Here is a 17928-nt window from a genome sequence, read left to right on the forward strand (position 1 = left end):
AGCAAAATATTTCATGTGATCAAAGTTAATTTTAAGAAAAATTTATGAAACATTATTAAAATCATAGGATAAGCCTGAATTCGTAAACACTTAATTCTAAGGAGAGTTGGCAGGTATGCTGATGATTTGTCAAAAGCACTGTAAAATGCACACTTTCCTTACTGAGTGCATTTACTAAGAAGCTGAAAACATGTTTCAGGATTGTTTAGTGAAGGAAAAAGAAAAGCCAGAAACAAAAGGTTTTAGTGAAATCCTACAGCTGAAGTGCAACGAATCAACTCACCTTGGCGATCTCCTCCACAGAATTTGTGGTGTTTGTAGTTCCACAGCTCTGATCAGTAGGAACACTTTCGTTGCCTAAATTGTGCATTTCCTACAAAAAAAAAAATACAAAAAGAAAATATTTAATATTTGTCCCAATTAGTTTAGAACAGCGTAAAATATATACTATCTTTGGTTGCATACCCTAAAGTGAGCGTTTGTGAAATAATATCTTGCATTGTTTTTTAGAATTAAAAAAAATAATTGAGCCAGCAAGCACGAACCCATGTGGATGATTTGAATTACAACTATACTGCCACATGCCCACACAGTGTTGAGCCAGGCAAGCACCCTATAACAACTTTTGCTGCAAAAATAATGGAACGAGTGGTTCCATCCAAAGTGTGAAGCACTGACAGTGAAGCTTAATGCAACTCCGAAGAAACTCCATTTGCTATTATTTTTTTTTTCTTTTCCTAGGTCCCTGTTGAAATGATGCCACCCCATGCAAGCACTCTGCCCTCTTTAGGCTTTCCTCACTGCAATAGTCTTATTTTTCGTTGCCTAGAAATAATCTTTCCACATGACCCGATGAAAATACAGTCAGTTAAACTTTCTTGTTTTGTTGCGAGTAAGTACAGTAGACTTCTGTTAATTCGATCTCGACTGAAGGTCATGGCTGAAACTTTCATTATTTCCATCCTAAAATTGGCTTTCGCTGGATAATTTGACCTTGGCCAGTCACCACACAGGTGCCTGACCCCTATGGTGACCCCAATAAGGCTGGAGAAATATTCCGCCCCTTGCAGTGTGTCCAAAGCGTCGTCGATTCGAGGTATTGGAAATCCCCTTTAGGGGCAGTGCCTGTCTCGGCAGAGCTTAGGGAACTGTGAATGCAATGAACACACGTCTTCACTTGTCGAAAACACCTATTTTTGGCCAGCCCTAGAAATATTTTCAAGCAACCACCGCCGCCCAGAATGACTGATTACAGTATTTACCCAATTCTAACGTGCACTTACTTTTTTTCCAGGAAAATTGGCCCGAAAATTGCCTGCGCAGTGCAATCAGATACGAAACCAAAACCGCCTTCGCGGCGTTCGTATGCTTTACTGCATACTACAAATGTATTGCGGCGAAGCTGACTTGAGCAAACCGGCCACCATTGTGCAACATTATTTTTCATGCTAAAATAATCGGGGTGCAAGTTAGATTTCTTTTGTTTAGGAGCTTTAATGTAATTTTTACTTTAGTTTTCTACTTTGGACACATAGAAGGTGGGCACGCGTTTGATTTGGGGGCGTGTTAGGCTCTGGGAAATACTGCCAAATGAATCAGCAGTGTGTTCTGGTCCGCTTAATTAGACCCGCTGAATAATTTGACCAATTTTGTTGGTCCCGTCAGGGTCAAATTAACGAAAGTCAACTGTACTTGATTGTTTAATGAGGCAATACAGTCAGTCAAATTACATGGCATACATATAGATAGTGGTGAGAGTTAACTCAGTGACATGATCTAGTGCACTTTGCATCGTTGTGCCTGCAAATGTGACTGTCACTAGTTTGCTTATGTGGGGATGCTGCTTGAATATATCATTTATTTACTGCAGTGAATACCCTAAAGGAAAGAAAAAGTGACACTGTTTAGTGCAGGGGTTCCCAAACTGATTTTCGTGAATGGCATTTTAAGGTTCTGCAAGCGCACAAAACGAACCCCAGCCACATTTTCACTTCGGCGCATTTCACCACATACTACATCCGCACTTCTGTAGTCTTTGGAAGAAAGACCATTGTGGCAATGGTGCACAAGACCTAATGCCATGCCATTTGCGATCCCACAGTGTTTACGAACGTGTTTCATTCGTGGTCACAGTGTGGTCTGTAACACATGAGCGGGAATGGAAGCAGACATTATGTGAGCTTAGAGCAACTTTCAAATGTAGCAGCGTCTGCCTGGTCGACTCTTGGCTAGCGTATCACAATTGGCCATTGAAACGATGCGTTGTAGCGGATGTGCAAAGGCACGTTCACACACAATTCCTGGCACAGACACACCGATGACGGCCCGGCTCATGCTAATGGTATAATGCGTAAAACTGCCGGCTGCTATGCAGAGAACTTACGCTCAAAACCTGAGACAAAGAGGGACATTTTTGTTATCCTGCAACTGACATTGGTTATGTTCAATTAGAGCCAAGAATGAGCCCATTACTGCTATTGCTGTGCAAAACACAGCACGACAGGGAAAACTGTCAGCAACTTGAAAGTTGCATGAGGCTCGTAGCTTCATGCTTTCTCCTCTCTGCAAATCCCTACAGAACTCATTTGCCATAATATCCAACAGCAAGCACTCACTTCTAGTGGTGCTCTTGCAGCATGCTGCTTCTTAGGAGGCCGTCCTCGTGCCCTAAATGCTAATGAATCAGCATCCACGTTGACAGGGTCTGCCAGCGTCGAAGATGCAGGCAATGGCTGCGGCTGTGCAGGTGCAGTGGCTGAAGCATCGTCTCCATTGGTGCCAGGGACCTTTTCGTGCTGGTTCAGATGCAGCTGCAGCTGCTCCGATGAGCCGAATGCACTACTGCACTCGAAGCACGCCCACTGCTTGCAAAGCTCGTGCTTGGCACCTAGAACAAGAGAGAAGCCAGTGAGCTCGCCAGTGTGCAGGCCCCTGGTTCATAGACCGACGATAATCACCGTGAAGGCTGAAATACAGTTTGCTAAGGCGGTCTTACCTGCCAACGTGCGAACGTTAAAATTCGTAACAATCCCTCAGACACATGTAAGAGAAAGAGGGAGGGGGGAGGGCAAGTAATGTTTTTTATTTATTTATTTTTATTTTTATGAGCACACACCTTTTGCGGGATATACACACACACACACACACACACACACACACACACACACACACACACACACACACACACACACACACACACACACACACTTTATTAACAATGATTCACCTTTACATGAGGCACGCAAGCAGCAGTGAACTTGTAAACTCGGAACAGCAGGAACTGACAAGCAACAGATTATTTCTACATCACAGCGACCTTTTCAGTGACTTTGCCATTGCCAATGTGGCCCACATGAGGAACTTGTCTGAACAAATTTGCTCGAAGCAAGTACCCCTTTATATGTGGCGTCGAGCTGCCAAAAGAGGGGCATGCAGGTACTATCACCATTTCTTTTTTTGTATGCGTTTTTCTAACAATATTAGGCTGGCCGATCTTTTCAACACCTTTTTTTCCTGAAACAAAATTTACTCTCAGAAAAATTTGTGCCACATTTGTAAAATCGTAGAACGAGCCCAAATTTGTAAATGTCACGAAAAATTTTGGAGTGTTGACAGGTATGTGTAAGGCAAGTCAGCGAGGCTGTATATTGTAAACAATGCAAAATAGTGAAGCCCTGGAAAAACAGCCGTGCATACTTAAAAGGCGTACTGACAGATAATTTTGAAAATGTAGAGGCTCCACCGCATGATTCTAGCATGAAAAAGGATGGCACTTAGCAAGTATGAAGGTTACAAAACACTTGTGTAAAATATCTCAATCTGGCACCACCGTTGGTGTTGAAATGACAGACATAGCTTCATTGGTATTACTGTGACATCATGACACAGAGCAAAATTTGGTGACATTAAGCAGCAGTTAGACCAGACACATTTGTTCACATTGCTCAGTAAGAAATAATATTAACAAGACTGCTTTGCTTGTTTCCTATAGCTGTGCTCACGGGTGGCAGCCACAGCGATTTAAGGAAAAGAGAGAGCCATTGTACCATGACATCAGGATACATGCATCTCCCAGATACTGAAACTGAAACTGGTCCGTAAAAGAAAGTACTACAGTTAACTATTGAGAGTCCTGAGATGTTAGGTGAAGATTTTTTCATTTTCACTTTTTTAGGGGGGGAGGGGTGGGCAGTTTAGAGGGCCTAGACTCTTACTTGAAGCAAATAAAAAAAAAAAGAATTGCTAGTCGAAAACGTCGGATAGAAACAGGACATGCAGGGAGCTTGAAAACAACCGAGAAGTACCCAGTTACCAATTATGCCCTAAACATTGACATCTGGTGCTTCCCACCTGGTAAGCTTTAGAAACCACAATGCCTGCCCCACACCAACTTTCTCTTAAAAATGGATCGGACAAGTTATCTGCTTTATGAAGTTGCTGTAGCGCATTTCAAGTCGCCAAAAGATGGCATTACTTCAGCTACTTTCCTTTTGAGGGGTGGGGGGTGAGTTGAAGTACATTCTGGTAAGAGCTTCAACAAGAGCAGCATAAAACAAATGCTCAGCTGTGCATATCCGCTTTTTTTTTTAACACGAAAGTGTTTTATGCCGGGGTCCACCAAGACTTCACTGACGTATTTCCGTCAGACGGAAATACGTCATAGAACATAATACAAAGAAAGAAACCAGAAGAAAAAGTTCCACAAACATGCAAAAATTGGAAATCAAACCCACGACCTCTCGGTCCGCGACGATAGATCGCCGAGCGTTTAACCCATTGCGCCACAAACGCATTTGCAGAGAGCTACACAGACGCGCCTTATATATCTAACACTCCTCCGTGTACCCGCGCTCTTGCTCGGGGCGGTGCCGCCGCCTACGAGCAGAAAAGAGAAGTACTGCATTATGACACTAACGCGCACCGACAGTGAACGCTTCGGTGGTCTCAGCACTACGACGCCTCGATGCCAGCATTCGAAGGGACGCTGGCATCAAGAAGCACTACCAACGCCACTTAGGTGGCGTTCACCGTACTCAGCACAGCGGAGCGTGGCCTCCGCAATTAGCTCTGAAAATGTTTCTGAAGTTGATCGCGGAGGCTGCAATTACGACGCGCTGTACGCGCTGATTTGACTCGGTGACGATTCAGTTACGTGCTTTGTCTTGTGCGTTGTATTAGTGTGTCAGTTACGTGCTTCGTCTTTCGCGTTGTGCTAGTGTGTGCAGCGTAGTGCAGCTTCCATATGCACGACGGTTGCTCATGGTCATCGACGTTGGTAGTCGTGATGGAGGAGACGTGCCACCAGGCGTCAGCGTGGGTGCATCAACGCCTAAGGGCGCTTTAGCCACAAAACACCAATAGACATTATATATCAATGTGCAATAAACATTACACTACTTCTGTGAAGACACGTTTCACTTTCGTGTTCTATACCGATTCCTATATAAGAGGGATCAACCACATTTTTTAAATGCTCTGCCTTCTACCCTGTACAAGGAATCTGTAATTTAGCCTGCAGTTTCTTCACTGTCTAATTTATGGTATTTTGACTATGTCAGAGCTCCAGAGATTCTATTCATGGCCAAACACTTTTAAGAATGTCATTTTCATTGAGTAGCAGTTGGTTAAACCAGCAGCCTATGTGCATTACAACCTCGACCTGCAGTTGTCAAGCGCAACAACAGAACAAAGCAATGAAATACTGAGATCTCAACAAGTTCCCATCCCTGTGGAAAGGCATTATACTATGTGTATGTCAAACAAAAACTTATCACAGTTATCAGCTAAAAGCTTGTCGCACATAAATTTCTTCTTTTCGCAGTGTATACATTATTTGGTACGACCTCCAGTCAACAGAAAATGCAGCCAGTTCCACGAAGTGAAATCTGTCAAAACAGCTGAGCTGTTGGTCATTATGTTTCTGCGAATGTGGTGCATGTTTCTTTTTTTCGCTGTGGTTGTCTTCGTTTTAGACCGAAGGAATGACCACATCTCCGATGTTTCGACAGATCACATCCCATCCCCCGAAACACACTAGGAACGTCGTCGCCCGTGGAAGCCGACACGTCTCCTCCCCCCGCAACGCACTAGGAACGCCATCGCCCGTGCACGCCGACGCGTCCCATCCCCCACAAGTAGCGCCTTTCGGGCCAGCCAAGCGGTCGCAAATGCACAGCTTCGCTGTGGTTGAATCCTCCCCCCAGCGCGTGCCCTCTCATTGGTCGCCTCCTCCCTCAGCGCGCTTCTCCTCCTGTGCTGGTTACGTGACCTGCCCTCCTCCAGCGCAGCTTTTATTCTGTCCTGGTCACGTGACCTCTCCGGCTCTGCTCCTGTACGATGGCGGCCATCATCACCGACGCACACTCCACTAAGAACAACTCCGCTGTTAAAAAGTATCACCTACCAACGATCCTGGCGGACTCTTGTTGCGAATGCTGCTGCTGGAGTTGCTGCTGCTGGAGTTGCTGCTGGTGTTGCTGCAGCGGCTGAGGGTGTTGCTGCAGTGGCTGAGGGTGTTGCTGCAATGGCTGAGGGTGCTGCTGTAGTGGCTGAGGGTGTTGTTGTTGTGGCTGAGAATGTTGCTGCTGTGGATGCTGCAAGTGCACTTCCTGGTACAGCTGCTGATGTTGCTGCAGTTGTTGCTGGATCGGCTGGTGAAGCTGTTGTTGCTGAAGCTGATCCACCTGTTGTTGTTGTTGTTGTTGTTGTTGTTGTTGTTGTTGCTGCTGCTGCTGCCGCTGCTCATGCCCTGTCGCCTCTTGCTTGCTACAATGAGACTGATGGCTACGGTGCTCCAGCTGTAGTGGCTCTTGCTGCTGCTGCTGCTGCTGCTGCTGCTGCTGATGATGAAGCAGGGGCAGACCCCAGCGTTGTGCGTAAGCAGTCGAATACCACACGCGCAACTCTGTGCGTGATGATAAGGCCCGCGTTGTATTGAAGTATAGGCTTGTGCCCTGCTGAATGACTATTATGTTCTGCTCAAGAGGAGTCTGTGCTGGACGCACAAAGCGCATCCAGTTGCTCTGTGTCTCGTCTGATGTGTCCAGGCAGAACACGGAACCATTCTCATCTTCTCTAATCTGTAAAAAAAGAAAAAGAAAAAAAATATTTGCAATCAAACGCAGTCAAACCTCATTATAATGAAGTCACATCCAACATAAACATAGCTTGATTATATCTGATAATCATTGTAAGCAAATATTCTACTTCATTATACGATTTATATACAGTCGAATCCCCCTACAACGAATGTCGCTACAACAAAATTTCTGCCACAACGAAGATTTTCTGATTCACCATCAGCTGCCCATAGAAAGTAACAAAAAAAAAGTATCTCTATAACGAAAGCGTTTTATTCGGTATTTCGGCTTCAACAAACTTTTCGAGAATGAAACTGGGGTTGAATTGAAATTGAAACTGCCGAGTAGTCAAATTAGAAGGCCCTTCCAAAGCTGTGACGATTGTATGTCTGCTTGAAGGAGGTTTTCGCGAACGAAATCAAGTTCAACGTACCGATTTATGCCACTGCAATCCGTAGCCACGCGTGGTAATCACGCACCTGCGCGAGACTGCACGGGATCACCCCAATCGCTGCCGTTTGCTGTGGTGTGGGTTCGGTCGAAATGGCTACGCCAACGAAGAAGTGTAAATTTCTCTCTCTCGAGAAGGCACATATGATCGCTGAGGCAGAAAGCGGATGGAAAAAATTTCGCAGTTTTGCCTGAAAGGCGAAGCATCGATTGCGATAGCATAGTAGACAGCTAGAACTAAGGATCATAGTTTTATCGGCTGTATAAACTTGTAAACATTCACTTACTAACTAAATTACCAAGCACGGCTTCCCGCGCGCACAGGTAAACATGAGCACATCTCGCTCGATGACCGCGGAAACTCGGTGTCAACACGCTGGAATGAGAGGGCGCAGCAATAGGAGCAAGAGAATTGACCTGTCTCTCGCTTCAACGCGAACTAAAAAAGCACAGCGCACACGACTCTACCAGCCCTAGTTGCACTTTGCCCACATCGCAGATCGCTTTGAAGATGAGGCACGCGCGGGCGCGCACTTTGTGCACGGTGCAGATTGCTTTCAAGATAGCGCCCGAGAGGCCGCGCCGCAGCCGCTGTTGTCAAGATGATGCCAACGTCTCGTCCGTGGTCTCATCGTCTGGGAAAAATGACAACCCGCTAGACACACTAACTCCGGCGACTGCTTTGAAAGTAATGGATACTTTTGACCTCATCTTAAATGTTAACAGAGCCTACGACAATGACATTGCGATGGCTCTTTTAACGGACTGTGAGACTCGCGTAACGCCTTTGCTTGCCGTGAAGCGTAAGAAATCCAGGTTTACCGACTTCTGGAAATAAAACTTCTGCTTGCCAAGTTTGCCAACTTTGTCATAAATATGCTATGAAATTGTGTGATAATTTAATTCAAACCGCTTCACTAATTGCAACGGTGCATGTGCCGCAAAATGAGAGTTTCGTGATCGGCCGGGCACACGCATTGAGTTAGGCATCGGCCGCAATGTATAAAAAATGCTGTAACAGTGGCATGAAATGCATTCTCTCGTGAAGTTGACACTTTATTGACCACTTTCGGTACATCTCAAACTTTGCCCCCACGCCATCGCGAAGATTTCCCGGATGATGGTTTCGGTTTCGATTGCGGCTTTGCCGTTTGGTGTACGTATATACATACTAATTTCGCGTCAACGAAGTTCCTCCACAACGAAATTTTTCGCGTGTCTCGTGAATTTCGTTGTAGCGGGACTCGACTGTACAATAATTCGTTATATCCATGTTTAATATATCGAGGCTTAACCGTATTCCTCAATTTAAAATTTTAAATTAAAGCTATGTGCAAGAACAATATACCATTTCAAGTTTCGCTAAACAAACAGCCTGTAGAGATTTTTTTTTTAAATGCACAACTTGCACACCACAAAACAAAGTACATTAAATAACTGCGTCTTAATCTTGAATTCTTTAACTACTTCACCAAGGTGTGGAAAGGAAGAACTGAAAGTAACAGCACTGCTGAAGAGAACTGTACAGAATTAAATTAACTCATGGTTATTATCATCCAAAGGCAATACGCAGGCTGTGAAAGACATTCTAGTGGGTTTTTGTGGAATAATTTTGACCACCTACAATTCTCTATGATACACCTAATTTACAGTACACAAGCATTTTTGCATTTTGCCATATACATATTAGAGCCTTGTGTATTTCTCTTGCTAAAAAATTGGGTGTGCGTTATATTTCTATTTTGTTTAAGAGCTCTAATGTCATTCCTAAATTAGTTTTTCTTATTTGGACACAAATAAAATCGGCGCGCATTTGCTTCGGGGGCATGTTAGACTGGCAAATACTGCCAAATGAATCAGCGGTGTTCTGGTGTTTTTTCTGCCTATCGTTTAATTCAACCCACTGGGTAATTCGAACAATTTCAACCCTTCACGGTCAAATTAACGGAAGTCGACTGTACACAGAATTCCCCACAGAACACAGTCATTCAGCAAATTCCTGAGTGCTAAGAATGAAACAGTGCTAAAAAGAAGAGAGAAGTTCTTGGTTCATTTCTGATGTTTTCAAGTAAAAAATGAAGATCAGGCTTTTAGCAAAGACAAACTCACAAAAAGTGGGAATTGCTGAGGTCTGTCTGTTCTCCTTTGCAGGATACCTTCCATTGGTCCAAACTGTGTCCTTTTGGGAATGTTTTTCTTGGCAAAAACTCCATAAACTGCAATGGAACCAAGACAAAGCAGTTAATGAATAGGCTATTGTGGGTTTGAACATAATAATCGGCAGATAGCCAAAGTACCTTCAACACATTCCAATAATGGTTAAGCAACGTGCATGAATCAGCAAGGCAAGAAATACCATATGTATACACCGGCTGTTTCAGCGAAGACTTTAGGCAATGCTTAAAAACAGGGCAGTAGGATGAGGATGCTTTTTTTTTTCTTTTTCAGCAACTAGAATCAGTTTAAAGAAATTTGTCACCAAACTTGTGATAAGGTGTTCCGCTCGTCGTTTTCCCACATGGCTGGCTTTCCTCCTTCCAACATGACACACACGGTTAGTTTTTCATACAGTGCCACAATTAAGTAGCAACAACAAGATGTGGTGTGAGCGCTCCTATGCTGCTATGCTATTATACAGGTTTTAATGAGGAGAAAAAATATAAAGTTGACGTAGGCAAAATGTGACATTTTTATTCCGTATTGACAGCATGTGCCCCAAAGTGACTAAAAAGTTAATGAATTTTAGTTATATATATAGTTAATCGATGGTTATCACACATTTTCTGAGGTCTACTGACATGAAAAAGTCTTTCATGAAGCCCATGGTCCACCACAGCATGAGTGGACAATATCGTAAACACATGTGAACACACCTAGGGCAGCAAAGACAGTTGTTCAGAATGAGATATATAAGAATGGCTGCTCACTTGGTTCTCCATCGGAGTCCTCGGCCACTTTGTGCACGTAGAGGTAGCTGGCTGGGAGACTTGCCCATGCCCTTGTCAAAACAGGCTTGTCCACAATTAGCTGCACCTTGTGGCGTGGGCACTCATGTTCGTAAAACTGGTTGCAGTCATCGCACCCTGAAAAAATGGAGACGATGCGCACATCATCTACAAGAAACGACAACAATGAGTATGCACATCTGGCAAGAACTTAATGTGGTCCTAGCGCAGCTTTTAAGATGTCAGCCCGACAGACACTGCAATGCAAAGTACCGTATTTTTGCGCGTATAACCAGCAACCAAAAATTCTAAGAAGTTAACAGTAAAGGTGGGGTGCGCATTATACGCAAATTTAACTTGGAGGTGTGATTTCACGGCAGTGTGGCATGCACTGCCGTGAAGCCACACCTTCAGGTAAACTTCTCTGCCATTAAGTTTCATTTTCTCCTAAGGAATCCCACCCACTCCCCACCCATTGCGTGTTGAAGCTACTTTCTCCCTCCTTCATGGTCGTCCATTCTCCTCTTTACGGGTCGGCATTTTGTGTATAGCCAATAGTGCATGCAGCGTTGGCACAGTGCTGGCAGGTGGTGACCCGTTCTGACGGCGCTCCTTGGTCCACGTGTAGCGCTGCACGATACGACAGAGAGCGAAATCGCCGTTGCCCATGCAAGCGCTGCTGCGGCTGCACTGTCATCCTCTGTCGCATGAATGCTAGCTGCACCTGCGAAGTGATCCAATTCACGTCAGATGTCACGTGACTGATTCGTCCGCGATCACGTCCTGTCGTGTGAATTAAGCTTTACCAGCATCGCCAAGAGGAACAGAACCGCTGGCCGAAGATACGACGTGGACGAGTCGTGCATCCGTGAATGAACTGTTTTTGCAAAGGTTTGAGCGTTGTTGTATGCAGTTGTTTCCACGGGTTATACACGCATATTTTCTTTTTTTTTCTTTCCCGGCTGTGTTAGTTGGGGGTGCGGGTTATAGGCAGTGGGGAGTTATACGTGGGAAAATACGGTAGTACACCATGTGTGCTTTTATGAATCATGAGGCATTACAGTATAGCACTCGCTCAGCATGTCAGCTTCAGACTATAGCCATACAACATAGTAAGTTACCACGTGGCTATAAAAATGTATCCAGGTAACATCGACTGCGCATCAGCTGTGTAATGGCCTTCATTATGCTGCTGGTGTACTACGAATGCTGTAATTTTGAGATCCGTAGACTGCAGTATCTTCTACACAGCATCGGCCACTTGCAAGTAGTACATTCAATGTTTATTAAGGCCCGACCACATTCAGTGTTTTCCCGGCGTTTTCTGGCGTTTCGTCACCCGGCGTCGCTCAGCGTCGACGCTGAGGGAGGCGCCAAGCCGAAACGTCGTGCTCAAGGCGCACCAGAGATCTCGGGCCGGCCGCCGCCGGAAGCGGCTCGATGAGCGCCGACGTGGCGCAGACCAATCAGCACGTGGCCGCGGCCGCGCTGCTGGCAACTTTTGCAAGCGACTTCCGCAGCAACCAATTTGCGTGCGTGCCACCATGTGGTGCCAGTGTCTCGTCGGCGAGGCAGCGCCTTCTGAGAAAGCAGCCGCTCGTACCTTCGAGCGCGCTGCCGTGAATGTTTTTTTGTGTGTGTTCGTGTGTGCCGCAGAACTATAAACAGGGCTTAAAAACCTTAATCGGGAACATTTCTCATAGTTCACTTGAATGACATTGCACACTGCTTCTGGTTAAATCTGTCTGGTCACATTGTGCGACGCTGGACTGGCGCTGTTGGCGTGCGTCTCATGTGGCTGGGTGACCTCTCCGGCGCCGTTGATGCAACGACGCCGAGAGACGCAACGGCAGGAGACGCCGGTGAAAATGCTGAATGTGGGCCGGGCTTTCAAGATGCTGAAGCCTACTGTCTAGAGCTTATAAAGTCTGCTACTTGAGTTAAAATGGATTTTATGTGGCGCACAACACTGACGTGAATGAAACTCTAAGTATCATTATAGCAGCACCAGCGTAGACTCACAATATCGAGATGTGCAGTCCCTGTCTGCATCAGCTCTGCTGTTCACAGATCCTGCCGAAGGACCAGGCGAGTGCGAGGGACCCGGGCTGTCCAGGGCCCCTGCATTAACCGGAGATGGTGCCATCTCCACAACGGGGCTGTTAGTTGAGTCTGGGTGCAGGCCACCGCTCACAGTCGATGCATTTTGCAGTTCTTCCAGCTCCTCCTGGGTGACGCCAGCACTGCACACTGCAAACCAAAGACCAGGTGCAGTGAGACACAATGGATGGATAGATGTTACGAGAATACCTTTTGAAATAAGGAGATGCTCGAAAAAGTTCACTGTCTCGCTCATTCTCTCGGGATGAGGGTGTACGAAAAATTGGCAATTTCAGGTGTCATTAAGGCTACGTTCACACTTGGGAAGCGAAAAGAGAGTGAAAGAACCATTGCGGGCGGATATACTTTTTTCTGTAGTCCAAGATGTTCACATTTGTTCTATCTCCTCCGCCAACGCTTTCACCAAATCTACCTACTGTGAGCACACTTGCCCACATGGTGGTGCTTGTCACAAAGCCATTTCAAGCAATGTGTACATACATTGATCCATTTGTCATCAAAAGAAGTGATTGCGTGCAACTTCGCCCGCACTGGGCATAACAATGAATATAGAAGACGAATAAATAGTTTTAGTCCACTTAACCTGTTGTTTTCTGGAGATATGCAAGGCACAGTTGAAGAAGTTGAAGAAGCCACCACCGCCTCCATTTTGATTATCTCGCATGCCGATCTGCAGGCAGCCGTAGCCAGCTGTAACCACCATGGCCATCATGCACTTGGCAATGTTAGGCTTAACTGCTTAAAGGGGCCCTGAACCACTTTCTATCGAAGTGCAAAAAAGGCATTTGAAGTTGAAATAGGCTATTTCAGAAATACTTTGCCACAAAAAGTACTTCAATGCGTTCAGTAGAGGCGGAGTTATTGGCCATCAAACACAGCTTTCATGGTGCTTCCGATCCTTCTTCAATGCCTTGCGCTGCTAAGGCTACGGCCAAGTGGGGCGTGCCTACAAGGCTCCGCCTTCTAAATTACACTGTGGCATGCAGTTAAAATTTGATTTTGGATGTTAACGTAGATGCCACTACCGATTATGGTGCCTACCACACGAGCCGCAGTGCGCTTAGCCAGCGGACTCGTTGCAGCACCCTGTGGCGAGTCCTGCTCCATAGCAAACCGCAGCTACATGAAACTGTAGTGCATATGTGCAACGTTCGCTTTATGCACAACAGGGCTTCAGTGCGTGGTGCGCTCAAATGCTCCAGTCTGACCATGCTAAGTGGTGTGGACCTGCTTTGTCCTTCCCCAGCTTGACCTACAAACAGTAGGCACATTCAACTTGCACGTTTTTGAAATGCTTTCAAATAGTCTGCCAAGGTGTTTAACCAGGAGCGACCAGGGGTGAGTGCGCAGCCACATGCATGCGTGTGGTCTGACCAGGCTGTCCTCTTGATTGACATCAGCTATTGGCCAATAGCAACCGCTTTTTCTGGATGCTTTATGACGAAATAAAGTGCCCAGAAAAGAGTGAGGGACACGGCTTATGCTGAAAAGAGAACATTTGAGAGAAAGATGGCTTCACGCTCTGCTTAAGAGTTCCACGCGTCGCGCATGACTGAAGAACTTGGCTGAGATGTTCATAGCAGCGTACGCTATCCGCGGACTACATTTTTTCACCAAGCCCGAGAGGTGGTTCAGGACCCCTTTAATGTTCTCGACCAAACCTTTGGTTGCTTTTTTTATTTAAAGGATTCACTGGTTTCAGCAATGGCACCAGCTCTGCCTCCACCATCCTTGCCAGTGGCTTCGAAGTGCGAAAAACACGGCATAGTGTTGGTTCCTAAAAGTAAGCTTCGTCGAATACAGCGGCGTTACGCGGTCAAGCATATGCAATGTACTGGAGTGAAGCACACCAAGTACGAGCACCAAGATGCCTGAAAAGTACTGGCAGGCCTTTAGATCTGTTTCAGACATGGCTGTGGTGATCCACAGCTTGAGCCCGTGAGTACAGTAAAAGACAAGCATTCGTTTTTTCCAGAGCGTCTGATTTTTTTAGTGTCTTCGCACTCCCTAGGAACTCCGAATAATTGGACATTGATTGTAGTGTGATACCGCCTATAGTGCAGATATTTGCAACTCCATGCTCTTGCATTTTAAGCGGTCTATGCTGTATTACCACTAACTAAACTGCCTGACACCTAAATCAACATTTGACAGTTTGACCTCCATACACATCAGACCACACCCTTCAAAGCCAAGCAATTGACAAATTACAGAAACCTTGTGGTTACCAACTGAAATTTTCAATTTCTTAAAATAAATGACAATTTGCTGACATGAAATTTGTTCACATGTCATTTCGTATGACAAGCAGTCCTACATGGCAGTAAATCCGACTCTTTTTTTTAAGACCAAAAACGCAAAGCAAGCACCTTCTGTTCTGGCCATGTTGCGTGATGTAGACGGTGAGCCCGCGAGGTCGGGAAGTCTTCGACCAAGAATTCCCTGCATCCGTAGCACCGAGTGCTGGACACCCCTTGAGCTTGTAGAGGCTTCGACCGTTGAACTAAGGTCAAGCTGCTGCCCGTAGTCTGCACCTATGTAAATGCCAAAAATAATAAGAAGGATTGGTTGGTTGCCGAGGGTTAGCACAGAATTTTGTTTTTGGACTAGCCCCTTAGCTAATACTGTAAAGTCAAACCTCATTGTAAAGGTCACATCCAGCATGAAATTACTTTTGTTATATCCAAAATTCGGTATAAACATATATATCCAATACATGCTGACAGCGTTCAGAGCATTCGCAACAGCCTACTGTCAGAGCTAGCCTAGCCAGCATCACTGCTATTGCTATCAGCAAGATGGCGGCCATAGATATCGCCATGAGTTCTCACATAATATGACGGCAACGTGCCACTTTCAGTCTGCTTACGAATGCACATTCAAACAAGAAGTTATTTTACATGTTAATTCAAATCAGGTGTGCGTTCAATTTCTGCTTCGTTTACGAGCTCCAATATCCTCTTTACATTAGTTTTCTACTTTGAACACATGAAAATTGGCCGCGTGTTCGATTCGGTGACGTGTTAGAATCGAGGCAAACATGGCCAAATGAATCAGTGGTGTGTTTTGGAGTTTTTTCTGCCTCTTGTTTAATTCAATTCTCCGAATAATTAGACCAATTCGGACCTTGCACTAACCTAGTGCCTGAGACCAGTTTTCAGTGTTTTGTGTAAAGCCTTAAGAATATTTCCTCCATGGGAATAGTTACCCAGTTGGAAAAATGCAAGAAAAATGACCATTTATTTAATGCATTCGGAAATATTCAAGGCTAAAATTAATTTCTTCTGGTCATTCTCATGGTAAACGAATGCAATGACACAGAATGACAACAAAGTTTAATTGAAAAATGACAATTCAATAAAAGTTACAACCGTCAATCAAGTCCAGAGCAAGGTTGAGAAATTCAAGTACAATGTATCATTCTTGGAATAGGTGCAACACCAAACTACCCTATGTCCAAATTTGCACAACACATTACAGTTTTAAGCTGCATTGTTAAAATCAGGACACTTGGAATACACCACAAAAAAAAAAAAGTTTAATACGATGCCTGTCAAAGTAGTGCATAACAGATGTGGCAGCAGTGCAGTTTGGAAGTCAAACTTTCTTACCATGACTGTCATCTTGTAAATGATGATGATGATGATGGTGTTGACTTGATGTGTCCACATAGGCTTCCGAAGTGATGACATGCTTTGAGATAAAATAAGAGAATTCTCAGCATCCAGCAAACAAGCAACGCTTCATATCAAAGTGTCCATGATGATACCAACACAGGACACCCTGAGCAGCAACAATGGTACTACCTACGTCTACCTGTGCTCGCCTTAAAGGGACTGACAACCGAATTTTAAAAACCCAGTTTTACAGCGAAGCTGTTATAGGCTAGGTTCCAGGAGATCGCATCCGGCAACGGAAGTACTAGATAGATAGATCGGAAGTAGATCAACAATTTTTGGCTCCATGTGCATGATGGTTGACTCCATGTGCGTGGCAGTTTCCCGCCAGCTGTGCCTTAGCACAGGTGTCAAAACGGATGATGGATGGCCCATTGTTATACCTCTCACCGCCACCGATGCCTCCTTCACAAGTGTCACAATACTTGGCGGCGGAATGTCCCACCAATCCACCAATCGTTGTGCCCCTTTGTCTCGTGACATAGAGATCGCGCTAGCGCTGTTATCAGTAGTTGCCCTTTGAACTCATTATGGGACAGATGCTCGTTTAACCACATCTTCCAGGATCCTGACGATGCTGTAGAATGTGCCGCGGCTATGAACGCTGAGGCTCGTACGCTAGTCTATGACAATGGGGCGGACTTGGCGCAGCAAACGCACTACGTGGCCATTGCGCCGGGTGAAAACAAGGCGCCGGTGTCCTTGCTCTTTGACGAACATGCGAAAGACGCTCAATATAGCTAATAATGATTACATATAAATTCACTATAGCAATATTCACTATAGCAGACCCACCATCGTCACAGCTTCGCTGGCTTCCATCCTCACAGTAGTGGAAGGGCTCTGAATTTTTTTTATGGGGCAACAAAAAGCTCACCCTCAATAGTGTTTAGACCTGCAACGGTTGCTTTCAAAAGCACGTGGATATTTTGTAAGCAGCAGTTTGCAATATGAGCAGCCCCCCCCCCCCCCCAAAAAAAAATCGTTCAGCAACCCGGAAGTGCCGATAGCCTGCCTCGCAAATTGTGAAAGTCGCCCATCGTTCTGCTTTCACAGGAGTAAGTGCAACTGTGGTTAACCACTTATATTTTGACCTTTTCAACCAGTTTTGAAAATAAAAAGCTGATGCAATAAGTTTGCGTAGTTGTACAGACCTTTCTTATATTTGTGCCGCATCTTTCCCCCAGTACACGCCTACGTCATGGCTGGCTGGCCATCGGCGTCATTATTCTGTCAATAGACAGCCAAGCCAACTCATCGAAAATACCAAGCAAAGGCAGCGCCACTTTTCTACTCACTACAAGCAAAGGCTTATCTGCACATTGTAAGCTAGAAAAAACTTATAGAAAAAAGTGTACGGCATTTCATTACTAACAAAAAGACCAGGAACTGCGTACACTAGCAAGTGGTAGGTCACTTATGCATCTTCATGCTTTTGCCGCGTGGGGTGCCAAAGGTCATTTTCCGCGACTTTTAGTGAAGAATTCAAAATATAAGTCAATGTTTAATGAGAAAAACAGGGCTCATTTTAACCAATATGATAGACAATCTTTCCACCAGCTGGGTTATCTAGATTCATGTTACGAGCGGTTGTCTGTCCCTTTAATAAAGAAATGAGAGGACAAAAAGAAAGAACTGTAATAATAGCTATCACCA

General features: G+C 45.1%; 1 protein-coding gene across 4 annotated transcripts in view; it reads right to left on the minus strand.

The window, feature by feature from the left end:
- Window positions 1–17928, minus strand: part of LOC119455576 (PR domain zinc finger protein 15-like) — an 86880-nt gene that overhangs the window by 37619 nt on the left and 31333 nt on the right. For all 4 annotated transcript variants that reach the window (XM_037716976.2, XM_049668872.1, XM_037716975.2 and 1 more), the window contains 8 exons: window positions 16207–16288; window positions 14965–15129; window positions 12497–12724; window positions 10457–10612; window positions 9639–9745; window positions 6404–7079; window positions 2616–2887; window positions 284–373 (listed from right to left, as the gene is read on the minus strand). In XM_037716976.2, coding sequence (XP_037572904.1) covers window positions 284–373; window positions 2616–2887; window positions 6404–7079; window positions 9639–9745; window positions 10457–10612; window positions 12497–12724; window positions 14965–15129; window positions 16207–16288 — 1776 coding nt within the window. The remainder of the gene's footprint in view (window positions 1–283; window positions 374–2615; window positions 2888–6403; window positions 7080–9638; window positions 9746–10456; window positions 10613–12496; window positions 12725–14964; window positions 15130–16206; window positions 16289–17928) is intronic.

This window comes from Dermacentor silvarum, chromosome 6, assembly GCF_013339745.2.
Source record: "Dermacentor silvarum isolate Dsil-2018 chromosome 6, BIME_Dsil_1.4, whole genome shotgun sequence".
Taxonomy (NCBI): domain Eukaryota; kingdom Metazoa; phylum Arthropoda; class Arachnida; order Ixodida; family Ixodidae; genus Dermacentor; species Dermacentor silvarum.